Genomic DNA, 23,003 nt, shown 5'->3' with positions numbered 1-23,003 from the left:
GCTCACACCTGTAATCTGAGCACTTTGGGAGGCTAAGGCAAGGAGGACCACTTGAGACCAGGACAACATAGGGAGATCCCGTTTCTACAAAAAAAAGACCCAGTTAGCTAGGCGTGGTGGTGTCCCTTTGGTCCCAGCTACTTGGGAGGTTGAGGCAGGAGGATCAGTTGAGCCTGGGACATCAAAACTGCAGTGAGCCATGGTCATACCACTGCACTCCAGACTGAGTGACAGAGTAAAACAAAGTATGGACTTTTAAATTATATGGAACTGTGTGAAGTGTTGTATTTCTAGCAATTTCTTTCTAACAGTATTCCTTCATAAGATGACAAGCTATTTCTAACCTCATTTCTCCTACTGTGTAGGTTTTAGGAACACTTGTGTCAGGTTTCTATTCCAGTAACCATCATCACTAATAACTAAGGGAACACAAAAGTCCATCAATGAAAAGTCATCTCTTAACTATGGAAGGCCAGCAGTTAATATACTGGACCACAAAGTGAAAGCAAGTGATGCTTCTTCCCTCAATCTAAGAACCTGCAGAATACCAAGATAAGTGTTTCAAGAATCACCCAGAAAGGTCAGTTTTAAACTGTATGTTTAAGGCAGAAACATTACTTGACATGGGGCTTTCTAGGTAAAAAAGGAAGACATAATATAATTGGCTTAGATCCTAAGAGTTTTTCTTCTCTTTATTTGCAAGGTAAGTTGATTAACTTCAATTATTAATAACCAAAACTTGCACCTCTGAATTAGATCTATACTCTAGTGAGATATAATCTCATAATTATGCACCCAACGTTTTTGTTGTTAAAAAAATTAGCCAATAATAAAACTTTTAATGACTGTAGCAAGTTGACACTTTCTGGTTTTCTATCCAACTATTCAATATAGTCTTGTTTTTGGTACCACCATTAGAATTTACTGAGGAATAAACAAGACAAGATAGAGAAGCACACAGTGCTTGCTAGATACTCAGTTAAAGTATATGATACTTAAAATAGCATCCTTTCCAGGATATGAAGTTTTACTCACATTTGAAAATATATTCTTAAGTTCTAAACTCTTTACTTTAAAAAGTGAGGGTAAGTAGAGTTATTTTCATTTTCCTTGAAAGAATTTGATCACATCTAAGACAACAAAAAGAACCTATTTAAAGGGTGATGGTCCTCTGGCCAGGTATTTATTTAGAAACCACCACTTACAAGTCAAACTGGTACTCCAAAGGGAGTAGTTAAAAACAAAAACAAGAAAACATACAACTAATACAATTTCTCTTACTCTTCACTTTTCTTTTTATTATTCAAAAGTCAAATGTTTTTAAATCATCCATCCTCAATTTTGACTTAATGTACCGTCATTTCCCCAAGAAAAGAAATTTCAGAATCTCTTTGGAATACTAATTTCATGTTTCTAGATTTAACAAAACTGTTGAAGTTTTAAATTCCACTCTATTTCCCTGAATTCTCAAGACAGTTGCTGATGTAAATTTTAATATAAAATATTTAGTCACAAAATAGTATTGCTTTTGTATGCACATAGTTGTAAGATTACTTTGCTTTTGTCAATAAAAACTATACCATCTTTCATAAAACTCTAAACAAATTAAGAACTGTGATGTAGAACAAAAATTACACATGGTAAAACAGGTACCAGCACAACGTTAGGTTATATTACATCAAAAAAAGTTTTAATGGTCCCAAATATATATACTCAACAACTAAGCATACACTCAGGGGAGGAAAAAAAAATCAAAAACAAAATAAAACAAAAAAATTATGACACAGATGACCACATCTAGAATTCCACTCAATCTTTAATCAAGTAGGGAGAAATCCCCACTTAAAAAAAAAAAATCTGCAGTTTGAAGGGCAAAGGGAACAGATAAAAAAGAGGAAAACTTTATATTCGCCCCTCCCCCACAGAGGTTTTCCAAACCTGTTGTAGTTTGACTAAAATGTTCAGAATGTATGATTTTAAAGGCAGGTCTCTTTATACAAAGAAACTGCTGGCATTCTTAACTAGTGAAGAATTATGGCAGAAAAGCCCATTCTTCTGAGTCTCAAACATGGTCCAAGAAAGCGTATTCTGATTGTAGCAACTGACCAGTCAATCCAGAGTTCCACTTACAAAACCCCTGCCCTGTTGGCTTTTTGTTTCCATTTCCTTCCCTGAGAAAAGGGCAATGTGTGGTCCAAGCTGGAGAGCTCAAAGGCTTAAGTCTTTCCCCTAAATGTATGATATCCCCTCCTCCTGCTCCATTGAATTGGCACTTGATGAGCAGAAGCCAAGTGTAAGAGGCTGATCTGTGTCAGTCATTCACAAGAGACCACTGCGCGTTGTTGTGGATTTTGTATGGGGGAGGGGTGGAGAATCAGTTTTTTTCAACAGGTACTGATCCTAGGCCGTTGCCATTATTATGAATCAAATTTTGCTTTCTTTGACAATGGTAACGTATCTTCCTTATCTTCATCCTCATCATCATCTTCATCATCATCAGGATAATCTACCAGACCCACGAGGCCTCCCTGTTCAGAAATAAGGATTAAAGAACAGAAAACAAAACATATTAAAAACACCAGTGTTTTATGGCTGGAGAAAGAAAACAGATCCTACCAACACAGTACATTTTTTTTCAAAGTCGGAGTCTCGCTATGTCGCCCAGGCTGGAGTGCGGTGAAGTGCAGGAACCCACCTCCTGGGTAAGCAATTCTCCTGCCTCAGCCTCCCGAGTAGCTGGGATTACAGGCGCCCACCGCCACGCCTGGCTGATTTTTGTATTTTTACTAGAGACAAGGTTTTGTCATGTTGGCCAGCCCGGTCTTGAACTCCTGACCTCAGGTGATCCACCCACCTTGGCCTCCCAAAGTGCTGGGATTACAGGTATGAGCCACTGCACCCAACCTAAAGCCAAAACATTTAAGTAGTTTATAATCCTAGCAAATTACCCAGGAGTTAGAAAATGAATGAAAAATATTTCAAGACTTAATAGCACATTAAAAATTTTTTGAACATAAAGTCTAAAATAGTATAAAAATGAGACTGAGTGTGGTGATGCATGCCTATAATTCCAGCACTTTGGGAGGCTGAGGCAGAGGGATCACATGAGGACAGGAGTTCGAGACCAGCCTGGCCTGTTAATTAACATGCTGAAACTCTGTCTCTAATAAAATTACAAAAATTAGCCAGGCGTGGTGGTGCACATCTGTAATCCCAGCTACTTGGGAGGCCGAAGCACAAGAATCGCTTTAATCCGGAAGGTGAAGATTGCAGTGAGCCAAGATCACGCCACTGCACTCCAGCCTGGGTGACAGACAGAGACTCTGTCTCAAGAAAAGGAGAAAAAAAAAAGTACTAAAATGAAAGCTGCAGCAGATAAAGAGACCACCAGAAATGAGGGTAGACAGGCTATTCTATTAGAAGTTAGGAAAGCAGTTCTACCTTGACTCTTCCTCATCATTTCATCTGGGTGTCCTTTTGGCCCTGCTCCTTCACCAGAAACCACTGCCCCTTGCTTTATTTAGATGCTAAGGGAAAAATTCACATTGCTCTGCTCTCAAGCACGTCTCAGATTCACTTCTTAGCCATTAGGACTCTACAGCTCAGGCCAGAAAAAAAAAGACTGAATGGGCATTACATGTCTGATTTAGATCAGTGATTCCCAAATGCCAGTCTTTTAACTGCTAGTCTGCTAGCCCAATAATCAATATATTATGTCTCAAAAGAAAAGGGTGGTTGGCATAAGGAGCCCCCAAAACTGGTTTTATTCGGAGATTGCATGTTCTCTACATTTTTCTTATTAAGATTTTGTTCTTTTTTTTTGAGACCGAGTCTCTTTCTGTTGCACAGGCTGGAGTTCCATGGCGCCGATCTCAGCTCACTGCAAGCTCCGCATCCCAGGTTCACTCCATTCTTCTGCCTCAGCCTCCAGAGTAGCTGGGACTACAGATTAGCTGGGACTACAGGAGCCCGCCACCACGCCCGGCTAAATTTTTGTATTTTTAGTAGAGACGGGGTTTCACTGTGTTAGCCAAAATTGTCTTGATCTCCTGACCTTGTGACCCACCCGCCTTGGCCTCCCAAAGTGCTGGGCCCTTATGAGCCACAGCACCTGGCCTTGTTCTTTTCTTATATGAAATGTTAGTGACAGTAAATGTTTAAGTTTTCTTAAAAAAAATAAACCATAACTGGCAAAGTCAAGTCAGAAGTATTCAGATATTTAGATTATTATTTCCCCACAAAGGCTTTATCTCAGTATTAGTTAGGAAAATTTATTCGAGAATAACTGAAAACCTTAAACATTTCTGTAAATGTTCTGACATACAAATTTGAAGTTGCAGTTCTAAAATGCAAAATACCCAAGTGAGAATTCACACTATATTCAGACTTTTGCATTGGTCATAAAAAAAACTTTCAGAAATTTCTCAACATTTATGTAAGTTCAAGTGGTGGGGGGGACTCATCCTCTAGTTCACAAATGTTAAATCAGTTCTAGGTGGCAGTAACCAAAGGGAATCTTAGTAAAAATTATTGTTGAGAAAGCTTAAATCGGGGAAAAAAGGGGGCAAAATGGGAGTCAAAAATGTACCTTTGTAGTAATAGCTGCCGTCTGAGATGTATTTTTAGGTACGGATCCAGGAGAGCCTGGAGATCCTGGGGATCCAGGTGATCCCGGAGAACCAGGCAGATTTGTTGTAGATGACTGGCTGGTGAGGTTAGTCTTCGTTCCACTGGACAGGGAAAGCTTGAAACTTGGGCTCTGCCGTCCAGAAAGATTTGTTTTCAGAAGCACTTCCTTTTCCTCACTTTCTTTTACTAAAAATGAGAATACTGTCAATAGTTGTCCCCCATACTCATTCTTTTTTAAATTTCCCCAAATGAGGTAACACTAAAATACATTTAACTAGCTTACTCCACTGGGTAGAAACACTGAAGTTCAATTTATAAACGAAGCTCACCAAAACACTGAACAAAATTCCATTCACTGGATCTTACTCCAGAGAAGAAGTGAAACCCTCAGAATCATATTCAGTATCGCTATCCTTCCTGAAATAGTATATTCCTTATTCAACTCAAATTAAGAAAACTTAGTCTGGCCGGGCACGGTGGCTCAAGCCTGTAATCCCAGCACTTTGGGAGGCCGAGACGGGCAGATCACGAGGTCAGGAGATCGAGACCATCCTGGCTAACACGGTGAAACCCCGTCTCTACTAAAAATACAAAAAAAAACTAGCTGGGTGAGGTGGCGGGCGCCTGTAGTCCCAGCTACTCGGGAGGCTGAGGCAGGAGAATGGCGTGAACCCGGGAAGCGGAGCTTGCAGTGAGCTGAGATCCGGCCACTGCACTCCAGCCTGGGCAACAGAGCGAGACTCTGTCTCAAAAAAAAAAAAAAAAAAAAAGAAAACTTAGTCTATGTCTGCACAACACTGCTATTCAGTCACATCCCATAAAGCAATGGAGTCTTTAAAACTTATGCCATCACACATTCCAAGCAAATATTAACTAATCATTTTGTCAAGAAATAAGAATAAATCTAGAGTGAGAAAGCCTTAATTTTCTCTTGCCCATTTTTTTTCAACATACATTTCTTCCTTTCCATGAATTTACTTATTGGATCCATAATATCATCATCATTTTTAGTTTTGTCAGATGGAGACACTACAGCTTCTCCATCTTCCATGTCATCTTCATCTGTGTTAAACCACATCTCTTCTTCATCTTCTAGTGTTCTGGCATCTCTTCGATATCTATGATTCCTCAAAATGGAACGCATGCTACGAGCAGAGAAGAAAGAGTAAATACAATCATATATGGACTTAATTGTACTGTTACAGATCACTTATTAAACTTAACATAGGGAATTAACAAGAAATTTACAAATATTAAAATATCAATGTAAATCCAGGTATTTAGATTAATGTACACAATTTTAAAGAATAATTTGTAACCTTAGTAAGTTGTAAATTCAAAGCAAGTAATATAATGCTCTGATTTTATTTTGAACACATGAAGCCTCACTGCCACTGTTTGGTCTTTTTGTTTTTTTTCATTATCTAGCTTGATACATGCCTGAGATACTAACAACCAGCTAAATCTTCAGGGAAACATTTATGCTGACCCTTACAGGAAGCTACAATTTCTATTTGCTATCTGCTGATTTCCCAGTTCCTTGTCAAGCCAAATAATATCAAATAAACAATAAAGCCACTACCAAACAACTTGATGTTGAACGAGTATGTTTAAATGTATGGTAATTTACCTGTCAAGTTTGGGATTATCTTGCCTTTCTCTTTGTTGTTCAAATCTCAGTTTTAATCCTTTAAATGTCTGTACATAATCTACATCTTCCAGTGCTTTCCAGTAATTTTCAATTACATGAGCAGTTAATGATTTTATATCTTCCTACAGAAAAGAATAGTAATGAAAAAATGATAGGAAAATGTCATTTTAGCAAGATGAGGCTTAAATTCATACCCACCAAAAGTAGCTTAATTTCTTTCTTTTTTTTTTTTTTTTTTTGAGACGGAGTCTCGCTCTGTCGCCCGGGCTGGAGTGCAGTGGCCAGATCTCAGCTCACTGCAAGCTCCACCTCCCGGGTTGAGGCCATTCTCCTGCCTCAGCCTCCCGAGTAGCTGGGACTACAGGCGCCCGCCACCTCGCCTGGCTAGTTTTTTGTATTTTTTAGTAGAGACGGGGTTTCACCGTGTTAGCCAGGAAGGTCTTGATCTCCCGACCTCGTGATCCGCCCGTCTCGGCCTCCCAAAGTGCTGGGATTACAGGCTTGAGCCACTGCGCCCGGCCAAGTAGCTTAATTTCAAAAAATTACATAATCTTAGAGATAGCCAAACAATAAAAAATGGGAATAACATACATTGGCTACTATAATAGTCCCCAATTTATCTATGGGTCTTTTTTTTTTTTTTTAGGATGGAGTTTTGCTCTTGTTGCCCAGGCTGGAGTGCAATGGTGTGATCTCGGCTCACTGTAACCTCTGCCTCCTAGATTCAAGCGATTCTCCTGCCTCAGCCTCCCAAGTAGCTGGGATTACAGGCATGCACCACCATGCCTGGCTAATTTTGTATTTTTAGTAGAGATGGGGTTTCTCCATGTTGGTCAGGCTGATCTCAAATTCCTGACCTCAGGTGATCCACCCGCCTCTGCCTCCCAAAGTGCTAGGATTACAGGTATGAGCCACTGCGCCCAGCTATCTATGGGTCTTTACAAAGTAAATGCCCAGGTCTTGCCCTAGGTGATTCTGATCCTGATGTGTGGGCTGGGTATGTGTATTTTATTTTTTTAAGAGATGGGGTCTCGCTCTGGCACCCAGGTTGAGATATAGTGGTATGATCATAGCTCACTGCAGCCTTGAACTCCTGGGCTCAAGCAATCCTCCCGCCTCAGCCTCCCGAGCAGCTAGGACTATAGACATGCACCACTATACAAGGCTAAATTTTAAAGAAAAAATTTTGTAGAGATGGGGCCTTGATATGTTGCCTGAGTTAGTCTCTAACTCCTGGCCTCAAGCAATCTGCCTTGGCCTACCAAAGTGCTGGGATTACAGGTATAAGCCACTATCCCTGGCCATGGACATTTATGTTTTATTAATCAATTTTTATTTTAGGTTCAGGGGTCCATGTGTGTATTTGTTATATGGGTAAACTGCCTGTCACAGGGGTTTGGTGTATAGGTTATTTCATCACCCAGGTAGTAAGCATAGTACCCAATAGGTAGTTTTTCAATGCTCACCTTCTCCCACTCTCTACCCTCAAGTGGCCCTGGTATCTGCTGTTGTTCCCTTCTTTACTTCCATGTGTACTCAAAGTTTAGTTCCCACTTCCAAGTGAGCACACACAGTAGCCATGCTTATTTTAAAAGCATGTCACAGGCTGGGTGAAGAGGCTCATGCCTGTAATCCCAGCACTTGGGGAGGCCGAGGTGGGCAGATCACCTGAGGTCAGGAGGTCAAGACCAGCCTGGCCAACATAGTGAAACCCTATCTCTATTAAATATACAAAAATTAGCCAGGTGTGGTGGTGCATGTCTATAATCCCAGCTACTCAAGAGGATGAAGCACAAGAATCGCATGAACCTGGGAGGTGGAACGTGCAGTGAGTTAAGATCATGGCACTGCACTTCAGCCTGGGTAACAGAGACTCTGTCCCCACACCCCAAAAAGAGCATGTTACAGAAAAGTTCTGGAGACGGATAATAGTGATGGCTGCACAACAATGTGAATGTATACTTTAAAATGGTTAAAATAGCAAGTTTAATGTTATGTATTATTTTATCCCAACTTTTAAAAAAGCATGACATCCACGTACTATGGTATGCACCTACAGTCTCAATTACTTGTGAGGCTGAGATGGGAGGATCATTTGAGCCCAGCTGGGCAACATAGCAAAACCCTGTCTCTAAAAAAAACAAAACAAAAAGCCATGCCAGATAAATTTGCACAGCATCAATGAGAACCACTAGCTCATTACATTACTAGAGAATAAGGAGTATTATGAAATTGGTCTTTAGAAATGTGTAAGCTAAGAAAAACACATTCAAATGCTTATCTGTCAAGTATAGTTTTGCTTTCTTAAAATGATTACTGTGACCATCCTACAAAGCAGCAGTCCCTAACCTTTTTGGTTTCACGAAAGACAATTTTTCCACAAACTGGGGTCAGGGTGGGGGCGGGGGGCGCACAGTTTCGGAGATGAAATTGTTCCACCTCACAGTTAACCAAAGGGTTCATGCTCCTAGGAGAGTCTAATGCTGTTGCTGATCTGACAGGAGGTGGAGCTCAGGCAGTAATGCCTGCTTGCCTGCAGCTTACTTCCTGCTGTGCAGCCTGGTTCCTAACAGGTTATGGACTGGTCCACCACCAAGCGGTTGAAGACCCCTGCTACAAAAGATTTGTAGCTGCTGAGAGGTAAGACGTAGCTTGAATCAAATCTCTCACAGGCTGTTGGTACTTTTTTTTTTTTTTTAAAAATCTCCAAATATTATATAAGGAAGCTTATATATTATATGAGGAAATATTATTATAAGGAAGCAAATATTATATAAGGAATATTATATAAATAAGCCAAAATACTAGGTAATGCATATTCAATTTTCTCAAACAATTAAAATGAAAATTCTAATTAAAAATACAGAACCTACCACTCTAATAAATTCAAACATCTCTATTATGGCAGAGTTCATCAGATTGTAGCGGGATCCATTGTTGAGAAATGCTTTGACTACTGGTTCAAACAAAAAACTTTTCATTATATAGCGGTTGTAAAACTCATCTTTTAATCCAATAATCTTTCTCTTAAAACGAAGGGCACCTGAAACACAGAGGCATTGTTATTTAAATCACATACCACGCTTCCATACTTTAGACTTACCAAACAAAACAAACCATCAAACCAAGAAAAACTATTTAACACATATCAACAATTATTTGTGATGTTTGCACTTCTGGAACTGTGAACCTGAAGATAAGGATTATGAAAGTGTTATCAGAAAAATGTCTTCTAAAAGTAGTATATGTCATCATAGAACACAAGTCTTAGAAAGCCAGAAAAATCCTGAAAATAAACCAGTTACTAATGACCAAAATGTAATTTACATCTAAAATAAGAGCTAAGACAAACGAATGAACCTATCACACTACTTAAGATGAAAAAATTCAACATGACCTTTTATATCCACCTTAATAGAAAAAAAGTGTTATTAGGGCAATCCACTAATAATTTGATCTTTAATATTTTTGGACACTCTTATTATTTTGCATCGTAGTTCATGGAAATTTTATTTATTTGTAGATGTGGCTGTCGAAAGGCCATAAACCCACAAAAATCTGCGTGACCCAAAATTTGCCTTGCCATAGTTTAGAAATAAATTTAGAGGATATTATTTAAAATGTGGTCCTCTATGCTTATTGTAGCGAGTATGCTTTTTAATTTTTTTCTAGTTTTCATTTTCATAATTAATTAGGCTTTAACTTACAGATTAAAAGGTATATTTACATCTTGAGGTATGGGGAGTTACTTAAGTCACCATTCGTCAAGACACAAATATACTCAGACAGCTAGACTTCAACAAAGCCCTCTTTACCTAAATGGAATTATCAGTAAGTTAATGCCCCAGTTATTGTAAACAGTGCAAAAAAGCATACTCACTTCATGCAGTCACATCGTCTTCGGTTGGCAAGATTAAATATTGTGTTTGTATTTTGGTTTCTTTGGAGATCATGGAAGTGGCTCGTTAAATTGCCAATTTGCTATTAATCAAGTCCTTCATGAGCAGGTAGCCAGGCAACCATGCTGACACGGTTTCTGGGTGGGAAGGCAGAGGAGTAAAGCAGCTCAATTTTTCTTTAGTTGGCAGAAAAGAGGTCCACAAGTGAATGCCCAATTAGGTACAGTTATTAACTGCCTTAACAATGCAACTTATTTAAGAGTGTATCTTTCTTAAGAAACACTCTGGGCAGGGAGTTTCTAAATAGTTTATAGAATAATAATTGCATTTTATTTTTAAACTACTGAATATTTTTAAAAACATAATCATGGTGAACTAAGACATTTTAAACACTAAGAGGCATCTTTCTGTGTGATAAGTCAAAGCCGAACAAGGGTTTATTTTCCCAAAACAATATTTTCAGTTTGTATTTTTAAGCTTATTTGACAAAGGAACTTACTGAGGCATTTCCATTTGTTAGGAATAAAAATCAGTACTTTACAGCTCATGCTAACAGACCACATTTTAAACTTGTAGTAACTGAGGCAGGAGTATTACTATTTTAAGAATTTGTACTCCAACTTTGCAGGCTTTGTGGAGACTTGTGTCCTACCATAACACACACACAAACGCACACACTGACTCCTCTTGTCTGACTGTAATTCCTAGGTGAGTGAAAAACTCTTTTCCTGAAATTCACTAAGACAAGGGAATGCAGATGGGCACCACCGCACTTCTTTAAAAGCACTTCTATCCAGAAACTGCTGGCGTAGATAGAATGAGGTTCTAGTGGTCTTTTTGTTTTGGTCCTTATTTCCATTTGCGCTTACATTTTTATATCAAGAACTTTGTATTATTACCACTCAAATCCATCCCTTAAAAGAAACCTGCATCGAAAATATCCAACCACTATTCTTTGCTGTTGAGTAAAAAGCTGCTTTCAAAATTTTACCAGTAAGATCTAGGAAGTCAAGTCACTCCAAGTAGAGTGGAGAAAGCTTTCAGGACAGGCCAAGTTGGCATTGCCACTGGATTTTCAATGTAAAGCACATTCTGCTTCCACTCATATCTCTAACCTTCATTAACATTTCCAGGAACCTCATGTGCTTAGTTTCAACCATCTCAAAAAAACATTATTTATCTGTACTTTATAAAACGTGAGATTCCATGTAATAAATTTGTGACTTTTTACTTTGTAACTAATGATAGAATAAATGCCTCTACAATAAAGCTTTATTTCATTCCTTTTTAAGATTTCCATGTTTTTAATAAGAACAACAAAACACCCTCAAACAACATAAAAGTATGAGCTAAAGGGCTATAATGTAAGATCCAAGGAACTTAATAAGGCCAAGGAAATTGACAGATCTGACACTTAGCCTATAAAGACTGAGTTTAGAAAGGATTGCTAGACACACCCACATACTTAAGTAGCTGTCTTTAAATATGACAAAGTATACTAATTAAGCAGCAGCAAATATAAAAAAAAAAAAAGCTCCCTAAATTCCCAAACTGTTACATTTAACTGCTCATTACTGTCTATATTTATGTATGTGCATCTAAACTTAAATATCAATAAACTCTCCCTTAAAAAATACTACACCTAATACTTCAAAGTACACTTTTTTCAGAAGAACCACAAATATCTTAAATTTTCTCAAATTTATTTTAGTTTTTAGATAGCTTTGATAAAAACTCCTATTGCATACTATAAAGCCAGCTCTAAAAACCTTGTTCCTAATGACAGGCATCTCTGTTAGGAAGATACTTATGTATCAACCCTGGGAAGAGAGGTACACCAAGAAGTCATTTCAAAGAGTTAGGTTTAACCATAACCTGACTCAGTTTGGAAAATATCAACAATGAAACATAACTAAGATTTTGCTAACACAGTTTCGAACAATAAACTTTCATTTACTTAAAAGATTCTCTCCATAGTTCTCATTAGATTATGAGAAATTTTCTTTGTAATACTGCAAGCAAAATAATGAAATGAGGAACTGAACTAAAGAAAAGTTCTTTCCTTTCAGCTGCATTGTCCTGACTCTCTTTAAAAATGACCAAGTAGGCTAGGCACGGTGGCTCACGCCTGAATCCCAGCACTTTGGGAGGCTGAGGCAGGCGGATCACGAGGTCAGCAGTTCAAGACCAGCCTGACCAACATGGTGAAACCCCATCTCTATTAAAAATACAAAAATTAGCTGGGCGTGGTGGTGTGCTTCTGTAATCCCAGCTACTCAGGAGGCTGAGGCAGGAGAATCGCTTGAACCTGGGGGGCGGAGGTTGCAGTGAGCTGAGATCGCGCCATTGCACTCCAGCCAAGGCGACAGAGTGAGACTCTGTCTCAAAAATTAAAAAAAAAAAAGAAAAAAGAAAAAAAAAGACCAAATATACTTTGTCCACACTTTTTTAATCCAACTAACATCTTCACTGTATATTCAACCAAGAATGCAACACTCTCCCATGACCAAGACACAACTCAAGTTACCACTTGGGTGAAATTTTTCATCTGCCTCATTAAATTATAACGAATTATTTCCACTATGCATCCAAACACTCTCAATATAGTGCTTATTACTGTTGCATTTTGATTTTCACATGACTCTCTCCTCCTAATGAACTGATTCCATTGATGGCCAAGTCCAGGTCATAACCATCTTCATTTTCCTAGTACACCAGATGTAAGACAGTAATCAAATCTAAGATGCCACTGATTGAGCTACCAATTATAATGACATGCCATGAACCCATTTATGCTAGAGGTTGCAAATTTTTTTTTTTGTAAAAAAAAAAAAATCAGACCTGGGTGATGACCTTGAGCAGGATATAAGTAACTCCCACAAGCTTAGCATTCCAATAATGGAACACTAGGCATAAATAGGTTAATTGTGAGACTCATCTTGATTTCAGAAATAATGTGTAAAAATGCACATTTTTTGAATCAATGAAATATAGTAGTGTTTAATATGTTCGGTAAAATGAAACTAAATTTATTCATTTATTCAGTTTTTCCATTCTGTTCTCAAATTCCCTTTTCCACATTTGAACAAAACTCTACTGTCAACATAAAAGAACAAGTCAAAGAGCTATAAGCTCCCCCTCTAACCTTGGCCTTGGTGTTCTCACTTTTTCTGTGATAGGTATATGAGAAAAATGAATATAATATTGCCCTGATAGGAAGTTTAATGCATTTTAAAAGAAATCAACGTTGCTTTTATAAAATTTATTATTATTTTTCTTGGGTAGGGGGACAGTCTCTCTCTGTTGCCCAGACTGGAGTGCAATGGCGCAATCTCAGCTCACCGCCACATCCGCCTCCCAGGTTCAAGCGATCCTCCTGCCTCAGCCCCCCGAGTAGCTGGGACTACAGGCATGCACCACCACACCCAGCTTTGTATTTCTAGTAGAGACGGGGTTTCACCATGTTACCCAGGCGGGCCTCGAACTCCTGACCTCAGGTGATCTGCCAGCCTCATCCTCCCAAAGTGCTGAGATTAGACATGAGCCACTGCGCCTGGCCATTTATTTATTTATATATTTTAAATAAATTTTAATTTATAATTATTTTAATAATATGTAATTCTATGATTTAAGGATTTAAAAAAATCAATTAAGCAAAACAATTAGAAATGAAGATTAGCAAAAACGGATATATATTCAGGCCTCTAATTAGTGCATGACTATGACTGCTTAGAACAACAACAAAAAACACTCAAACTTACCTTTAAAAATCAAAAGGCAAAAATTAAATTACCAGCAGAAATCTCTCACAGAACCTCTAGGGTGCCCCTAAATTTGGTCTAACAACTTACCAATAAGAACCACTTACATACGGAAACCCATTACCTGAGATGTCTGGCTGCTGCTTGATAAAGAACATTCTGAATTAACCTATTTTCAATTCAGAAACATAGTTTTCTCTAACAAACTAGGGTCTTAACACTGTGAAAGTCAATTTTTGAAAAATTTATGTCTAAGAACAATCTTATTATGAGACTATATTGCTCTAAAAGAGTCTACAAATGTTTTCACAAATGTCCACCTAGTACATATTTTAGGCTTTGTGGGCCACATATGGTCTCTGTAGCATATTCATTTCCCTCTTCTCAGGTCACCTTTTAAAAACATAAACATGTTTCAGCTTGTAGGCTGTAAAATCATAGGCCACGGCTGGATCTGGCCTCAGCTGTAGTCTGCCACCCCTGCTACAAAATATCCAAGGTAAAATGATCAATGGTGCTGTTTTAGTAATGGAATACAACACTGTAGATACATTCTACTCCTTTACTGTATATTGAGTAAGAAGAGAGTCAAGAAAAACACCTGCTCAGTGCGGCAAACCTGCATAATCAGTGGCAGAGCTAGTATTACGACCCAGATCTCCTGACTTGTAATCAGTGGTCTTTTCATTTGGGCAATAAGATGTAAAAATACCAACAACATGACAATATACAAAGATGATAAATAATTCTAACACTTACATAATGCCAAGAAAGCATGCTTCGAGGCCATAAGAACTAGCACTCTCCGGAGGATATCCTTATTAATAATGTAGTTCTTTATGTGGTAGGTGTGGTGCTCCACACAAAATGTTAACAATTCCAATACAAGTGCCAATAGTTGGGCAGTCTGAAAATCATCTAAAAGAAACCAAACACAACTAATTATATTTAATGACTAACATTTTTCCTTTTAAAATATAAGAACTCAAATTCTAATCAAGTAAAATCCCTTCTATTAACCAAAATATATTAATTTTAGGGAGGACGAAATCAGCATTTACCAAATTCCTAACATGTGCCAGGAATGGTGCTTTACTTTTTTTATTTAATTTTAACAACCCTACAGGGAATTGGTTTCACATTATGAGCCTATTAAACTACCTAGACCCAAGTTGGAAAAGTTAGTAAGGCAGAGTTAGGATACAAATCTAGAGTATCTGCCTTATTTCAAAATTCAAGGACCCTCTACCAGGTATCTTAGCATGTTCTCCAACAGATATACTATATGAGGTTCTGCCAGACACCGTGTCATCTTTGGTGCAATGACTCTGTCTCCCTGTTCCCTTGATTCCACAGTGTGTTTTGTGACTCCTTTACTACTTGTAACGAGTCTATACTGAACTATAATAATTGAATTATCTTTACTCCTCACCAGGCAGCAAGCCTCTGAAAGACTTTTTGTTCATTCCCCCACATTTGGATTATAACACAGTCCTTCCACAAAATCACAATGAGTTCTCATCTTAATAAAGGTTGGAGGAATAGAACATGTGGTTTGGAAAGAAGCCTCAAGCTTTACCCTAATATGAATAAAGCAGGTAAGAAAAATGGACATTCACATTTCATGAACTTGATTCTGGAGTTACACAAAAAGTAAATTTAATATGTATTTTATGTGAGTGCTATAAGTTAATTATGCTATATTAAGAATTCAAGGCTGGGCGTGGTGGCTCACACCCATAATCCCAGCACTTTGGGAGGCCAAGACGGGCAGATCACTTGAGGCCAGGAGTTTGAGACCAGCTTGGTCAACATGGTGATAACCCCGCCTCTACTAAAAATACAAAAAATTAGCCAGGCATGGTGGCGGGCACCTGTAATCCCAACAACTCAGAAGGCTGGGGCAGGAGAATTGCTTGAACCTGGGAGGCAGAGGCTGCAGTGAGCCGAGATCACGCCACCGCACTCCAGCCTGGGCAGCAAGATTCGGCTCCAAAAAAAAAAAAAAAAATTTTCAAACAACAAAATAATATCTTTATTCCTAAAGCTTAACTAAGCAATTTCCGAATGAAGACCTAAAACTACCTCCTAAATTAAACACACACATATATGCGTTAAAGCTCTAATGAATAAAATGCAAAAATAACAAACCTTAACATATCTTTAATATAAATAAAAGTAGCTTAATACTGTGCAAAAATCCTAGCTCTGTCTATATATCTGGAATATAATTTAAAATGAATTTTTTCATACCTACTGCCTTCTATTTCACCAGTGTAGACACAAACTGAATACAAATATTGTTCAACAAAAAATTATCTTATTTCTTTTACATGTTTCTGTTACCTGATTAGAGTACTTTTAGGGAAAAATTTTTTTTTTTTGAGATGGAGTCTCGCTCTGTTGCCCAGGCTGGAGTGCAGTGGTGCGATCTCGGCTCACTGCAAGCTCCGTCTCCCAGGTTCACGCCATTCTCCTGAGACTACAGGTGCCTGCCACCACGCCTACCTAATTTTTTTTTGTATTTTTTTAGTAGAGACGGGGTTTCACCATGTTAGCCAGGATGGTCTCAATCTCCTGACCTCATGATCCATCTGCCTAGGTCTCCCAAAGTGCTGGAATTACAGGCCTTTTAGGGAAATTTTTATCATGAACCTTTCTTTTCAAAATACATTATTAACACTCCAGGTTGTTTTTGATAAAAACAAACAAACAAATTATTAAGACCTCTATGTTAACCTGATGGTTTGAACTTTTAAAGACTACGACTTTTTAAAAGGTGTGTCCTCCCAGCCTCTACCTCCCGCTAACTGCCTCCTAACAAGATTACTTAACAACAATTTTGAATTCAGCATTCAAGAACAGAGAACTTAACTACCAACCTGAATTATCTTACCTTTACTAGGTTTGTCTTCTGTCGTATTCGCTAGTAAAGGAGCAGTGAGAACATGCATACAGTGCTTGTAGAAGAAACCCAGAAATTCAGTCTTTTCTGTTTTCTAAGGAATCAAAAACATTTCCATGAACTTTAACCGCACTGGTTCCCACCAGCAATACACAACATACTAGCTATGGAAAAGAACAAAAATGCTCATGGCTTACATTGGCAGTGGCTAGCATATTCTCCGGGTCAACTAAAGTTCGAAGCAGGCCCATAAGTTGGACTGCTCCTCCAAGTTCAGGATCTGTATCACAAATCATATGTTCTATAATGAGGTTGATGAGCAAAATATCCTGGAGAGAAAAAACAGATATACTCAGAATCACTTATTATGAGAGAATGGAAAAAGCAAAAACTAAGACACATACCACAGCATTATACCTAGGCTCAAGGTGTTTTGTTAATTGGAAAGTGAAATATTTAACTCAGTTACCTGATAGGATATATGACTGTTTCATTCCCCAAAGTGTGGTACAGGGACATAGCCCTAAATATAAATTTCTTGTCTATTATCTTTAAATTCCTCTGATTAAAGCAAAAGCAAGGTTTTAGTTTGGTGATAACAAATCTTTACAACTTTCTAATAACGTAATCTACCTTTTGAAGAAAGCCAGTGGGTTTTATGACCATAGCTTTAACAGTAAGAATATTTAGGTAGGATTTACAACATCATTCTACTTTCATTGCTTTTATTTTTATTTTATCTTATTTTACTTTGAGACGGAGTTTCGCTCTTATTGCCTAGGTTGGCGCGCAATGGCTCAATCTCGGCTCACTACAACCTCCACCTCCTGGGTTCAAGCAATTCTCCTGCCTCAGCCTCCCTAGTGGCTGAGATTACAGGCATGCGCCACCACGCCCAGCTAATTTTGTACTTTTAGTAGGGACGGGGTTTCTCCATGTTGGTCAGGCTGGTCTTGAACTCCCTACCTCAGGTGATCCACCCACCTGGGCCTCCCAAAGTGCTGGGATTACAGGCGTGAGCCACCGTGCCCAGTCTATTGCTTTTATCTTTATAGATTCCTTCTATTTATGGCCAATGATATATGTTCTCCATTTGTAAAAGTGACATAAAATTTCCTTTTAAAATAAATTTAGGAAAAAATTATCTGAATGTCTGAAATTGGAGAAAATGAGACTATGGTATTTAGAGAGTGCAGAGAACAAATGGATTATACACATTCTAAATATCAAAGAAAATAGATGGCTGGTTTTCCTGAGGTCCTATTATGACTGGTATTCCTCACCTAAGTAGTAAGTAAGCTCGAGAGGGATTCAGTGAGAAAATCCCTGCTCCTGCCTATGTGTGTGCAAAGGCAGGATGGACAAGGGATAGAGAAAATGGAGACAGTAGACTGAAATGATGATCAAGAAGAGTGGGAATCAAGAGTCCTATTGACTGAAATGTTATTCTGCTGCAAAACAGAAAAAAAGAAAGAGTCCTACTGTGTGTAAGTATTTTGAGGTATATCCATATATGTTCCCATGTTCAGCTCATGGGTTAAGGGGACCAACAAAAGCCTTTATTTTCCTTTTTTTTTTTGAGACGGAGTCTCGCTCTGTCGACCAGGCTGGAGTGCAGTGGCCGGATCTCAGCTCACTGCAAGCTCCGCCTCCCAGGCTTACGCCATTCTCCTGCCTCAGCCTCCCGAGTAGCTGGAACTACAGGTGCCCGCCACCTTGCCCGGCTATTTTTTTGTATTTTTTAGTAGAGACGGGGTTTCACCGTGTTAGCCAGGATGGTCTCAATCTCCTGACCTTGTGATCCGCCCGTCTTGGCCTCCCAAAGTGCTGGGATTACAGGCTTGAGCCACTGCGCCCGGCCCTTTATTTTCAATAATAGAGATACTTTGGTTCTAGCAGAATTTTTTTTTTTTTTTTTGAGATGGGGTCTGGCTTTGTCACCCAGACTGGAGTACAGTGGAGCAATCATGGCTCACTGCAGTCAAACTCCTGGTCTTAAGAGACCCTTCCTTCTCATCTTCCTGAGTATCTGGGACTATAGGTGCATGCCACCATACCTAAGTTTTAAAAATTACTTTTGTAGTAAAGGAGGGTCTTGCTATGTTGCTGAGGCTGACATTAATATTTTATAAAAGAAAAACATGACATAACATTCAACAGTTCGAACTGGTGCTTTTTTGCACCTATCCTGCACTATACTTTAAAAATAAAAATTTAAACGTAACAGTTACATGGCATTCCATTTTTTTGACATCACAATACATAAAATAGGATCTTTTCAAAAAGTAAGACAGTCTATTTTCTTATTTTGTAAAAATACCACAGGCTGGAATTCTAAACAGATTTTTTTTTCCTTAAGGGTGCTTTTTTCCCCTCCTCCCTTAAGAAGGACCTAAAGGCAAAATATCTTATTCATTCTTATGTAAAAAGTTGCTTCCAAATTGTTATAGGGGAAGCAGGAAAACATCAGACTCATTGGTTCAATTATTTTAAAATAAAGGAGAAGAGCATACACATTTAGTGCTCTCAAATGTCATGCACTACGTGATCCAGGTGCTCCCTTCACATTACCAGGATATTTCTCTATCACTTTAAAATATGGTATATCTCAGATGCTAACATGTGAGTGTTTGTGAACAACTAACAGCTTGTTCTCTATGGCAAGGCAGTAAAGAAACAGCACCCTACATATTTTAAGGGACTGTGCTACATTTCTTCATTCTTGATGATTTTGAGAATCTACCCTAAAGTCCATGTTTTCCTAGGTAACTTACTCATAATTCCCCAGATACAAGAACTGATTGACTAAATGATTTAAGTAAAACAACATAGCAAGTTGACTTCAGAATTAAAAAAAAAAAAAAAACAACCAAAAAAAAAAGTGACATTAACATTTTAAAAGGCAATTTAAACGAACATAAATAATTTCTGTAGGACAAACTGATAAACTGAGACAGGAACAAATTTAGAGGAACAATAACTCATCTGATATTATGGCTACACTTTTCCCAAACAGCAACAATTTAAATCTTAAAAGTGAATAATAAAAACAGTTATAGCTTCCTATGTATAAATACTTACTATTAGTACAAATAATATTTACCTTGCTGGTTATTTTTTGCTCTGTTAACTTCTTACTTACATCATCATTCTGTTGTGCCTCCTGCATGACAAACTCTCGTACCATGGATGGATTATATTCAACCAAGTATGAGAATATATCAGTAGCAGCACTTCGCACCTGTGTATCATCCATGCCCTGCAGACAAAAAGCATTTATTTCTCCTATAATTATAAAAATATGGAACCTATAGCTATGTAAATATCTAAACCTAACAAAACATATGAAAAAACTGCAATGTAAAAGAAAGGTCAAAGAAATTCTTCTGCATATAAAACTCTTATCGTATGGATAAAACTGTATTTTCTAAATCATGTATTTTTGTTTGCCTTTCTATTTTAACATTTCAGCTAATAAGCTGCAAAGCTGACAAATTATCATTAAATTATGGAAAATTCCTTTAACTGCATTCTTTTAATACTGTGTGAAAACTGTCTAACATTGCAATTTTATAGCTTCATTTACTTAATGAACTACCCAGCTAAGATTAAATATTGGCTATAATAGAATATTTGCATGTTACATTAAAAATATTAATTTTGGGATTAAAAAATGGTAATTAAAAATGAGGAGACACAAAACTTACAAGGATGACTTCTAAAGCTGGTAATATGCCCATGTTTGACAAAGTCTTGAAAAAAGCATCTCTGTTTTGAGGCTGTAGCGTTTGGGAAAACGCACAAAATTCTTTTAAAAAGTTAACCTGAAATTAGAAAAAAGGATAAGTGATATAAAAAGTTTTATTTATTTATTTATTTATTTATTTATTGAGACAGAGTCTTGCTTGTCGCCCACACTGGAGTACAACGGCACGACCTTGGCTCACGGCAGCCTCTGCCTACCAGGTTCAAGCGATTCTCCTGCCTCAGCCTTCTGAGTAGCTGGGACTACAGGCGCCTGCCACCATTCTTGGCTAATTTTTGTACTTTTTAGTAGAGACGGGGTTTTGCCATGCTCGCCAGGCTGGTCTCGAACTCCTGACCTCGTGATCCACCCACCTTGGCCTCCCAAAGTGCTGGGATCACAGGCATGAGCCATCAAACCCGGCCAGTGGTTTTATTTTTATGCCTTTCATAGTATCTAATTTCTTACCAATTCCTGTCTTTTTTCCTCATCTGTTGCTTCATCTGTTAGTTGTGCAAACAAATCCGTCAAAAATTTTTCATCTTCCTGTGAAACAAAGGACAAATGCAATTATGTTAATGCTAAGATTGTACTAAAATATAATTTCAGGACACTTTAATATAAATGGCAATAACTGAAAAAAGGAAGGTATTGGCAATGCTGTCTTTTTATTTTCTTAAAAGAAAGAAAAACCACACTATTAAAGTACAAAATTCTGTCAAGGTTCTATTTTCTAAGCCTATTTAAAGGCCAGGTAGTAAATATTTTGAGCTTTGTGGCCCATGTGATCTCTACTACGAGTACTCAAACCCTGGTCCAGTAGTACGAAAGTAGTCACAGACAACTGTAAATGAATGGATATGGCTGTATTGCAATAAAATATTATTTACAAAAATAGCAGGACGAACACTTTCTGACTCCTTATTTTCATAGGTTTTATAACCTTAACTTTTAAAGGGTAGGTTCTACAACCTCTCAAATGAGAATGAAAATGAAGACAAAGCTACTTTAGTGTTTTAAAGATACAGAGAATGACTCAATTATTTAAAAAGCAAAATTTAGAACTTTTTGTTTTACTTCATTTTATAATTGAGACTTGGATTTTAAAATTTACCCAAGCCCAATTAAGGTGGTAGAGCCTTCATGATTGCCCGGTCAATGCTTCTCATCTCTATTTTTTCATCGAGATCCTGGCTTTTGTTTTGTTTTGCTTTTTGAGACAAAGTCTTGCTCTGTCACCCAGGCAGAGCACAGTGGTGCCATCTCGGCTCACTGCAACCTCCGCCTCCCAGGTTTAAGCAATTCTCCTGTCTCAGACTCCTTAGTAGCTGGGACTACAGGCACACACCACTACGCCCAGCTAATTTTTGTATTTGTAGCAGAGACGGGGTTCTGTCATGTTGGCCAGTCTGGTCTTGAACTCCTGACCTCAAGCAATCCGTTGGCCTGGGCCTCCTGAAGTGCTGGGATTACAGACATGAACCACCATGCTCGACTAAGATTTTATTTAAATTACATACTACCTCAGCTAGTGGAAGTAGATTCAATACCACTCTATCCCTAGACATGCCTCACTCTAAATACACATACACATGGATATGTATAGAAGCTCCCACTAGATTACTAACTCCGGAATTCACTGTTGTGAGTGCTCCAGAAAAACCTTCTGTGGCACTAAGTTAGTTTGGTTATTCCCACCTTTACTTTTTCTAAAATGTCGAAACAGGTCATACCTCACTAATATGACCTTGACCATGTTTGTTACCCAAATGGCATCCAATTTCAAGATACATCCCCAATACACTATATTCTACCAAATGGATATCAAATGGTTAAAAAAGATATTCTCTGAACTGCTGCAGTTGGGGGTACAGAAGTAGAGAAAGTAAGAATTTATGGTACTACAAAGGAAGCAGTCAATGTTAAGAGGGCATGATATTATGTGTGCATGGGGCTACACATAGTGGGCAGGAACCTGCATTAAACTAGACCTCAATCACTTCTTGCCAAAACATTTGTAAAATGCTACAGCCTTCACAGCAGCACTTTGGATAGAAATGTCCAGCATCAAGAGAAACAGACGTATTAGCAGCCAATATTTTACACAGCATATTGCGGGGAAGCAAAGATTTAACAACTTGAAATTATTCATACTTAATGAATAAAACTGGCATTTTACATGTACGAAGACCAAGAAAACACAGAAGTGACAAATCCCCACATAACAAAAACAGAACCATATGGAGCTGAAGAAAAGGATCAGAAGAACTCAGTATTTTAATTCATACTTTTCCTTTTTTTGGCTATCACTGGCTAATACTTTAGAAATACAAAATTTTCTAAACTGGAACAGACATATGATTAAACATACTGCTTTATATGTAATGTGTGCTATCAAGAAGCTCTTACTACA

The 23,003-nt window shown here is 38.0% G+C and overlaps 1 protein-coding gene across 3 annotated transcripts in view; it reads right to left on the bottom strand.

The window, feature by feature from the left end:
- Positions 1-1,275: 1,275 nt before the first annotated feature.
- Positions 1,276-23,003, bottom strand: part of SMEK1 (SMEK homolog 1, suppressor of mek1 (Dictyostelium)) — a 57,181-nt gene continuing 35,453 nt past the window's right edge. For 2 of the 3 annotated variants that reach the window (XM_011949409.1, XM_011949411.1), the window contains 11 exons: positions 21,059-21,136; positions 20,553-20,669; positions 19,949-20,104; positions 17,043-17,174; positions 16,837-16,939; positions 14,700-14,858; positions 9,154-9,323; positions 6,260-6,402; positions 5,584-5,774; positions 4,589-4,815; positions 1,276-2,528 (listed from right to left, as the gene is read on the bottom strand). In XM_011949409.1, the coding sequence (XP_011804799.1) occupies positions 2,418-2,528; positions 4,589-4,815; positions 5,584-5,774; positions 6,260-6,402; positions 9,154-9,323; positions 14,700-14,858; positions 16,837-16,939; positions 17,043-17,174; positions 19,949-20,104; positions 20,553-20,669; positions 21,059-21,136 (1,587 nt within the window). In that variant the 3' untranslated portion in view covers positions 1,276-2,417. The remainder of the gene's footprint in view (positions 2,529-4,588; positions 4,816-5,583; positions 5,775-6,259; positions 6,403-9,153; positions 9,324-14,699; positions 14,859-16,836; positions 16,940-17,042; positions 17,175-19,948; positions 20,105-20,552; positions 20,670-21,058; positions 21,137-23,003) is intronic. The other variant, XM_011949410.1, reaches the window with a different exon arrangement.

This window comes from Colobus angolensis, unplaced genomic scaffold (assembly GCF_000951035.1).
Source record: "Colobus angolensis palliatus isolate OR3802 unplaced genomic scaffold, Cang.pa_1.0 Scaffold3, whole genome shotgun sequence".
NCBI classification, from domain to species: Eukaryota; Metazoa; Chordata; class Mammalia; order Primates; family Cercopithecidae; genus Colobus; species Colobus angolensis.
This window is presented reverse-complemented; position numbering and strand designations above follow the sequence as displayed.